Source organism: Squalius cephalus (assembly GCF_949319135.1).
Source record: "Squalius cephalus genome assembly, chromosome: 3".
In the NCBI taxonomy this organism is placed as follows: Eukaryota; Metazoa; Chordata; class Actinopteri; order Cypriniformes; family Leuciscidae; genus Squalius; species Squalius cephalus.
In genome coordinates, this window is record NC_137124.1 from 61,059,218 (window position 1) to 61,069,982 (window position 10,765).

A 10,765-nucleotide genomic window follows, 5' to 3' on the forward strand; every position below is an offset into this window, starting at 1 on the left:
TATAATATGAACACACATCTGTATCAGTGTAGACAGTGTCAGTCATTATAATCTGAACACACATCTGTATCAGTGTAGACAGAGTCAGTCATTATAATCTGAACACACATCTGTATCAGTGTAGACAGCGTCAGTCATTATAATCTGAACACACATCTGTATCAGTGTAGACAGTGTCAGTCAACATAATCTGAACACACATCTGTATCAGTGTAGACAGCGTCAGTCATTATAATCTGAACACACATCTGTATCAGTGTAGACAGCGTCAGTCATTATAATCTGAACACACATCTGTATCAGTGTAGACAGCGTCATTCATTATAATATGAACACACATCTGTATCAGTGTAGACAGTGTCAGTCATTATAATCTGAACACACATCTGTATCAGTGTAGACAGTCAGTCATTATAATCTGAACACACATCTGTATCAGTGTAGACAGCGTCAGTCATTATAATCTGAACACACATCTGTATCAGTGTAGACAGCGTCAGTCATTATAATCTGAACACACATCTGTATCAGTGTAGACAGCGTCAGTCATTATAATCTGAACACACATCTGTATCAGTGTAGACAGTGTCAGTCATTATAATCTGAACACACATCTGTATCAGTGTAGACAGCGTCAGTCATTATAATCTGAACACACATCTGTATCAGTGTAGACAGTGTCAGTCATTATAATCTGAACACACATCTGTATCAGTGTAGACAGCGTCAGTCATTATAATCTGAACACACATCTGTATCAGTGTAGACAGCGTCAGTCATTATAATCTGAACACACATCTGTATCAGTGTAGACAAGAGTCAGTCATTATAATCTGAACACACATCTGTATCAGTGTAGACAGTGTCAGTCATTATAATCTGAACACACATCTGTATCAGTGTAGACAGCGTCAGTCATTATAATCTGAACACACATCTGTATCAGTGTAGACAGCATCAGTCATTATAATCTGAACACACATCTGTATCAGTGAAGACAGCGTCAGTCATTATAATCTGAACACACATCTGTATCAGTGTAGACAGCGTCAGTCATTATAATCTGAACACACATCTGTATCAGTGTAGAGAGCGTCAGTCATTATAATCTGAACACACATCTGTATCAGTGTAGACAGCGTCAGTCATTATAATCTGAACACACATCTGTATCAGTGTAGACAGCGTCAGTCATTATAATCTGAACACACATCTGTATCAGTGTAGACAGCGTCAGTCATTATAATCTGAACACATCTGTATCAGTGTAGACAGCGTCAGTCATTATAATCTGAACACACATCTGTATCAGTGTAGACAGTGTCAGTCATTATAATCTGAACACACATCTGTATCAGTGTAGACAGTGTCAGTCATTATAATCTGAACACACATCTGTATCAGTGTAGACAGTGTCAGTCATTATAATCTGAACACACATCTGTATCAGTGTATCAGTGTCAGTCATTATAATCTGAACACACATCTGTATCAGTGTAGACAGCGTCAGTCATTATAATCTGAACACACATCTGTATCAGTGTAGACAAGAGTCAGTCATTATAATCTGAACACCCATCTGTATCAGTGTAGACAGTGTCAGTCATTATAATATGAACACACATCTGTATCAGTGTAGACAGTGTCAGTCATTATAATCTGAACACACATCTGTATCAGTGTAGACAAGAGTCAGTCATTATAATCTGAACACACATCTGTATCAGTGTAGACAGTGTCAGTCATTATAATATGAACACACATCTGTATCAGTGTAGACAGTGTCAGTCATTATAATCTGAACACACACCTGTATCAGTGTAGACAGCGTCAGTCATTATAATCTGAACACACATCTGTATCAGTGTAGACAGCGTCAGTCATTATAATTACTTCTGTTTGCTTTTGACGCAACGCTCACATCCAGTGAAGGTATATGTCAGCTGTTAAGAGACTGAACGCCAATGGGTGGGGCCTATGGTGTGATGATGTATAACTATTGGTCGATGTCTTGCTCTGGAGACGGGCATATGCAAATGTATTTTCCTATGCTATGTCATATGTCACCCAATATCAAAACCTGCTGTTTTTGGAGCTTGATTAAATAAATGCTTTGTTTATAATGAGGAGGAAGTTTTAAGCCATGAAACTTGCAGGATGTTTTAATGCTACAAAGTCCTCTTATGTGTCAAAAGATCAAGGCAAATCGGATTTCTCATCTCATGACCACTTTAATCACTAGCAAATCATAAAAGAAAAAAACCTATAATTGCAGAAGTAAAAACTGTGTAATTGCAGGGGCATCGTTGCTGAGTATCGAGGACTCAGTCGAATCCCATTTTATCATTCAGAATGTGGAGGTCATGCAGGATGGAATCAAATCCTTCTGGATTGGCTTGCACCGCAGTCATTCAGGTTAGAAACGTACTTAATCCAGCAAACACAATACTCACAATGATCTCAGAACACCCTCTGATAGTGTGTGTGTTGCAGGTGAATGGATGTGGGTTGATAACACGGTGGTGGATTACACGAACTGGAAGCCCCGGATGCCCAATGGTGTTAGTCAGTGTGTGGAAGTGCAGTCGAACACTGGGATGTGGAACACTGCTCACTGCAGCGCTTACAGGCCTTATATCTGCAAGACTGCAAAAGGTTAGTTATCCAAGCACATATACAAATGCAACTTTAATAGTTTATTTTTTACAATCAGTTTAATAGTAATAAACATGTACAAATATGTCTTTATATTTCAGTTATACCACCAACAGAGAAACCACCGATACCACGTATGTATCTACATTTCATTAAGTAAGGGATAATGTACATCCAGCCGGTTGTTATCTCAGAATAAACCCGACTGAAGCCTGAAGGGGTTTATTCTGAGATAACACACACACACACACACACACACACACACACACACACACACACACACACACACACACACACACACACACACACACACACCTGAAGGGGGTTTATTCTGAGATAACACACACACACACACACACACACACACACCTGAAGGGGGTTTACCCTGAGATAACACAAACACACACACACACACACACACACACACCTGAAGGGGGTTTATTCTGAGATAACACACACACACACACACACACACACACACACACCTGAAGGGGGTTTATTCTGAGATAACACTCACACACACACCTGAAGGGGGTTTACTCTGAGATAACACACACACACACACACACACACCTGAAGGGGGTTTATCCTGAGATAACAACCGGCTGGATGTACATTATCCCGCTTATTACACGCATACTTGCCACATAAGTGAACAATTATACATGAAATATTGATCAGAGTTGAAATATTTTATTAGCTCTTTAAACGCAAAGCTTCAACGGAGAGAGCAGTTTCAGCGGCAAGATCAAACTAGACGGACATTTAAGAGATACTGTACACAGTCATACCACTTATTACACAGCATTTCGACACATAAATAATTATGGAGATAAGATACACTGAACAAAATTATAAACGCAACACTTTTGTTTTTGCCCCCATTTTTCATGAGCTGAACTCAAAGATTTAAGACTTTTTCGGACCCCCTCAATACAGTAAAATTGCACATTTTAGAGTGGCCTTTTATTGTGGCCAGCCTAAGGCACACCTGTGCAATAATCATGCTGTCTAATCAGCATCTTGATATGCCACACTCGTGAGGTGGATGGATTATCTCGGCACAGGAGAAGTGCTCACTAACACAGATTTAGACAGATTTGTGAACAATATTTGAGAGAAATAGGCCTTTTGTGTACATAGAAAAAGTCTTAGATCTTTGAGTTCAGCTCATGAAAAATGGGGGCAAAAACAAAAGTGTTGCATTTATAATTTTGTTCAGTGTATATTGATTTGAGATGAAACTGTTTTAAAATTGTTTGTATCTTATAATCCAACAGTGTACAAACAAACAGCTGCGTTTGAATGAAACAAGAGAGAGCGAGTTCACGATACTGGATGGCATAATTAAATAACTGTACAAAAAATATTGATTTGACTGAGTTGTAATATTTTATTAGCTCACCAAATGCAAAACTTCCACGAAGAAAAAACTTTCCTGACTTCAGTGACCCGGATGAGCCTGTGTTTCTGTTCTTAGCGGTTGTTATCGGGGAATAATATATCGTAAGATGGCGCGATTGACCAATCAGAATCAAGCATTCCACAGAGCCATGTAATAATTGAAAGTAATTATAATTAGGGCTGTCAAAGTTTACATATTAATTGATAAGATGAATGAAATGTTGGATGTTGTTTGGTGTTGCAGTCGCTGTGGTGGAAGAGGCTCCTCACGGCTCCGCGGGAATCGCAGTCGGGGTCGTGCTGGTCATAATCGCGGTGGCAGGACTCGCCACATTTCTGTTCATCAGGAGGAGCCCGAGGCCTGTGTTTGGAGAGTGTACGTTTGACAACAGCCTCTACTTCAACTCGGACCTCACACGAACTCCTGCCACTATCGACACAAAGGGACTTGTTGCCAACATCGAACAGAATGAGCAAGCTTAACACACACACACACACACACACACACACACACACACACACACACACACACACACACACCAGTGGTCGCGTTAACCAAAAATGTTCCGTCATTGACTGAAATTTTTTAGTTTCTGCTTCGCTTGAACTGAGGCACTACAGTCTCTCGCTCCACATTAAAGAGCGCCAAAACGGTATTTATTGTTTGTATTTTGTGATAAAATAGACAGAATTTAAAATATGAGACTTTGTTTCATATAAAAAGTAGTAAAGCACAAAGCTTATTGCGATTTATTGGACAAACATTCATGATGAAACCTGAAAAGTGACGCACAGTCTCTGTTCAACTTTCTCTTCATAAATAAAGAAATGCATATCTAGCGTATATGCTTGTCCTGTTCGTTTGTGAATAAAAATTTAAATTTGAACAAAAAACAGAGCCGATTAAATGGCTTATTATCATTAAAATGTGAAAATTAAAATGGCGGGTAATAAACGATTATGATGGAATTTTTAAAACCCTTAAGTCTAACGCGACCTCTGACACACAGACACAGACACACACGCACACACACACACACACACACACACACACACACACACACACACAGAGACACACACACACACACACACACACACACACACACACACACTCTGTGTTGCACTGACCCGGATCGCACATCTCCAAGAGCGCTTTCTTTTGGAAAGTATCTGTTGTGTAAAAACATATTTTAAAAAGCAGTTTTACATATTTAGAAATATTCTAAATATTACAGCACATCAATGGAACGATACGTTTTAATTCAGCCTAAGTGGACAGGAGAAACAGTGACAGCTTTTGGAAACTCTGAATCAGTTGAACCCATTGCTTCACAAAATGAAACGCCTCTCGCTAGTTGGTAAAACCTGTAAATGTGACGAGAACACAGTCCAAACATGTCTAATGACACTTTACAACCAATTGCAAATTAAAGTATATCTATTAAATGTAATCTACAAATCATTAAATATCATTAAATATAAAGTGTGTGTATAATTTGTGTTCTTTTTTATTGCTTGTTTAGTTTGTTTCTTGAGAGGTTTTGGCTAATCAGGCCATTAATTATCATTATGATTCTGTGAGTCAGTGGTTCTCAGCCAGGGGCCCGGGGCCTCAAGGTGAACTCAGTTATTTAACATTAGATAAAACAAGTGTGTAGAAATGACCCCTTCAGGACTGGTATAATATCAGACTGAACAGAGACTGAGGAACTGCACGTTCACTCATTAGAAATGCTGAGGATTGTGAGGAAATGACGGAAATCTGGAAGTCATTCACACTCACTCTTGTTTTTATTTTGATCATGTGACATGTGGACAGTTTTCAGAATTGTTTGTTTGTTTGTTTGTTTGTTTGTTTGTTTGACACCATGGCAGCATCTGTGGCTATTTTCATGATTTGGAAACTATATTAGGTGTTTAAAATCTTAAAACTATATTTGGTTAAAAATGGTTAAAAATACTTTGGAAGACATTTTTGGTTAAAAATAATAGTAGTAACTGAATAAAATAGGTTTCTCATGAGGTGCAACCTTTCACACGGGTGCTTCTGAAAAAACATCCACACTAAACACCAGACACGGAGCGAAGGAAACACTGGGGAATGAATACACAGGGTAACAGGGAACAGGTGTGGGTAGTGAATCGCCATGGCAACAGACAGGGGAACCAAAGGGACTACAACACTAGAAACAGAAAACTAGAAATACAACATAAAAGTCAAAACAAACAGGGAACATGTAACACAGATCCCCCACTACCCACTGTAATACATCATATTTTCAGTTTTTCATAATATTTCTATGTTTTAATATTTAATAACATGTTTTGTACTTTTATATCTAATAACTGCATTTATTTGACATGTGTAATGTCCTAATGATGTCAGTTTCTGTATGAGTTCACACAGCTTTGGGTCAAACTACCAGATTAACTCACCAGTCACATCCATTCACATGACGAGTGTGTGTGTGTGTGTGTGTGTGTGTGTGTGTGTGTGTGTGATGATATCTGACTACAGGCAGAGTTAGCTGAGATTGGAGCGCCACATGACACACTGAGAGCGGACGGCTCAGATCAGATGCTCCTCATGAGGAAAACGGCTCAAACTAACGTCACAAACACACGCGACTCTTCACTGTCCAACACAAGAGAATCAACACTGTTAGAAAATATATGATCAAACAGTTATAGGCCGGGAGCCAGGTCCACTCCTCAGGATGTTTTTGCTACCTTTTTTTCACTATTATTTCCTATTATCTTATACCTTGGGCCATCACAAGTTGATAATGACCACCCCCAACTCGGCCCCGTTTGGTCTCAGGGGCCAAAAAACACCCTTTTTGGAAAAAGCTTTTGGCGGAATGATGTAATTGTGAATATAAAGGTACTGCAGCTACATAAAAGGCCATATAACCCTAAAATTTTGCATGGTGTATCCTGACACATAGGGGAAACTAGCAGAAAAAGATTCTGGGCATTGCTGGCTTTTTTCTGTCAAATATCACCCTCAACATACCCCAAAAGATTAAAAAATGGCTGTCCGCCTGACAAATTGTCATCAAAAGTGATCATTTCCAAGCATTTTATTATATATATCACTGCCTCAAATGTACATGAAAAACTTCCCAAGTTTATTAGCTTCAATTTAAGTCCAAGATGACCTTTCTATCTAGAGGATTATAGCTGGTGTAACCAAAGTTCTCCACTGTACCTCAAATCGGAGAAAACAGTATTTTCAAGCATTACCATTCCTTATGGGTTCCATAAGTCCACAAAGTCCTCGCAACACAAGGAATAAAGATGACTCTAGTGTGTAGTCTGTTATCAAAAAACCTTCAATAGAGTAAACGTTAGTAACCTTCTGTACAGGTAAACATTCTTTACAGCCAAATGGCGAAACTAAAATACAGCTCAAACATAAAATAGAAAACATTTTTTTGGTTATTAGATCTTTTTGCTGCTTATCCATGCTGTACTTTGATGACTGGTCATGTTAGTGTGTTGTATTAGTGTAGAATATAAATTCTTAATCATCATTTTCCTCATCTTCATCTATATTTATATGGATTTCATCAGTTTTTGGAGCCAAGCACTTCGATGTGTTCTACATACCTTCAAGGAGATTGTGAAACTGAGTGAGCTTCTTCTTCTTCGGACCTCTCCACACTGGTGCGGGTGACAGCACAGCAGCGCGAGCGGTCTTTATTCTCTCACTTTCTTTTTTTTTGCTTTTGTTTTGACTTGAGCAAACAAAAGCTGTTCTCACAGCTGGTAAGGTGCGCTTGAGAGCACTCAAAGGCAAGGTGGTCGAGAACTTTGCCCAGCAGAAACTGGCTGAAAAGCAGACTGAGACCATCAAGCACATCCTGCTGCGGCGGTCAGCTGCTGCCTCCACCCCATTGCCCGCAGCCCCTCAGTCTGCTCGTCGCCGGGGCGGCCTTCTGTGTCTGCCCTCGCTCCCGCGCTGCAGCAGCAGCCTCCACCTAAGTGGAGCCAAGGAGCCAGTCGCAGGCAGACAACCCCCTACCCGTCCAGGCCCCTGCCAAGCAGGGCGGTAAAGCCAAGAGCAAGCAGCCCTAGGACGGGCGACCCGGAGATGGATTGGGCCATTCACTCCACTACAGTGAGAGCAGCCGATGCCCATGTCTTGCGAGCAGAGATCCCAGTCCTACTAAGACGCGATAGAGCCAGTCCCTCCAGCCGATAGGAGGTCAGGGCACTACAGTCCCTACTTTATTGTACCCAAGAAATGTGGTGGGTTCAAAATGCTCATGCAGAAACGCATTTTCGAATGCATCCATCCCCAAGATTGGTTTGCAGCGATCGACCTGAAGGGTCGACGCGTACTTTCATGTCTTGATTCTTCCTCGACACAGGCCATTTCTGTGCTTTGCGTTCGAGGGTCGAGCATATCAGTAGAGGGTCCTGCCCTTTGGGCTATCCCTGTCTCCCCGTGTCTTCACAAAAGTCACGGAGGGGACCCTTGTTTCCATGAGAGAACAGGGTGTGCACATCCTGAACTATTTCGACAACTGACTCATATTAGCACACTCTCGAGATCAGTTATGCGAACACAGGGACCTCGTGCTCAGGCACCTCAGCCAGTTGCGTCTTCCGGCCAACTGGGAGAAGAGCAAACTCACCCCCAGAGGATCTCTTTTCTCTGTATGGAGTTGGATTCGATCACACAGACAGCACGCCTCACAGAGCAAACGCGCTCAGTCGGTGCTGAACTGCTTGAACACCTTCAAAGGTAGGACCCTGTGCAAAGTCAGGGAGGACGAGGAACAGGTCCTTCTGGTGGCCCCCTATTGGCCCACCCAGACCTGGTTCCCAGAAATCATGCTCCTCGTGACAGTCCCTCCCATTCCTCTGAGGAAGGATCTTATGACTCAGAGACAGGGCACCCTATGGCGCCAGCGTCCGGACATCTGGAAACTCAATCTCTAGTTCTAGGTGACTTACCCCCATAGGTACTTAACACCATCACTTCTGCACAGACGCCGTCCACGAGACGTGTGCCTTGAAGTGGAACCTGTTCGTCAAGTAGTTTTCTTCTCGCCGGGAGGACCCCCGAAGATGTTCAATAGGGTCTGTGCTTTCCTTTTTGCAGCAAGGTTTGGAGCGAAGGCTGTCTCTATCCACCCTCAAAGTACATGCTGCTGCCATTTTAGCTTATCACGACCACATAGATGGCAAATCAGTTGCCATCTATGTGCCATCTATGGAAAGCACGAACTGGTCGTCAGGTTCCTTAGGGGGGCGAGAAGGTTAAACCCTCCTTGTCCCCCCTCCATAACCTCTTGGGACCTTTCCCTGGTGCTTCAAGCTCTTCAGGATGCTCCCTTTGAGCCTTTGAAGTCAGTAGACTTAAAGCTTCTCTCTTTGAAGATTTTGCTGCTGATTGCACTGGCCTCTATCAAGAGGGTAAATTTACTTAAGTATACTTCATAAAATGAACATGAAGACATGCACTTTTATGATGAAGAGATTCACTTTTATGATGGATAGATGCAATTTTTTAATGGATAGATGCACTTTTATGATGGATAGATGCACTTTTTTGATGGATAGATGCACTTTTATAATGGATAGATGCACTTTATAATGGATAGATGCACTTTTATGATGAGAGATGCACTTTTATGATGGAGAGATGCACTTTTATGATGGAGAGATGCACTTTTATGATGGATTGATGCACTTTTATAACGGATAGATGCACTTTTATGATGGACAGATGCACATTTATGATGGAGAGATGCACTTTTATGATGGATAGATGCAATTTTATAATGGATAGATGCACTTTTATGATGGACAGATGCTCTTTTATAATGGATAGATGCACTTTTATAATGGATAGATGCACTTTTATGATGGAGAGATGCACTTTTATGATGGAGAGATGCTCTTTTATAATGGATAGAGACACTTTTAAGATGGACAGATGCACTTTTATGATGGATAGATGCACTTTTATAATGGATAGATGCTCTTTTATAATGGATAGAGACACTTTTAAGATGGACAGATGCACTTTTATGATGGATAGATGCACTTTTATAATGGATAGATGGACTTTTATAATGGATAGATGCACTTTTATGATGGATAGATGCACTTTTATGATGGATAGATGCGCTTTTATAATGGATAGATGCACTTTTATAATGGATAGACAATAATAGATTTTTACAGCGATTGAGTCCTGCCGGTTCCATAATGAGACTGGCGCGGCCAGAGACATTTTGGGCGCTGCGGCATATTAAATATATTATAAATAGTTTTTCCACGTGAGAAATACAATGTGTGGCGAGAGGGCGTGACAAAAGACCAAAATTTGTGACTGTCACGTGACACTTGAGAGCCCTGACTGCACTGTAGCAGTTACTGTTACACTGTTTAACCTGCAAGCTAGCTAGCCTGCTAGATAGCTAGCCTGCTTAAAACACCAAGCTTATATTACCTACTGCTACTATTCCCCACCAATTCACAAGCACAAGAGAAAAAGTATTTTGTACTTACATTTAATACCCCTGGAACTCAATGGAAGTTGATTGAAGATGGCATAGTTGGTAGTGTTGTTATAACCAATCAACTGAACCAACAATCTTTTCACAAAACTGACAAAACCATGTCAAACTGTTGAAATCCATCAACATTCCATGCATGAGCTACTTTCTGACATTCTAACTGAAAGTGG

At 40.8% G+C, this 10,765-nt stretch overlaps 1 protein-coding gene across 1 annotated transcript in view; it reads left to right on the plus strand.

Moving 5' to 3' along the window:
* Nucleotides 1-5,533, plus strand: part of mrc1a (mannose receptor, C type 1a) — a 40,433-nt gene extending 34,900 nt beyond the window's left edge. The window contains exons 27-30 of the mRNA XM_079864980.1: nt 2,299-2,415; nt 2,494-2,655; nt 2,757-2,789; nt 4,304-5,533. Coding sequence (XP_079721106.1) covers nt 2,299-2,415; nt 2,494-2,655; nt 2,757-2,789; nt 4,304-4,542 — 551 coding nt within the window. The 3' untranslated portion in view covers nt 4,543-5,533. The remainder of the gene's footprint in view (nt 1-2,298; nt 2,416-2,493; nt 2,656-2,756; nt 2,790-4,303) is intronic.
* The last annotated feature ends 5,232 nt before the right edge of the window (nt 5,534-10,765 follow it).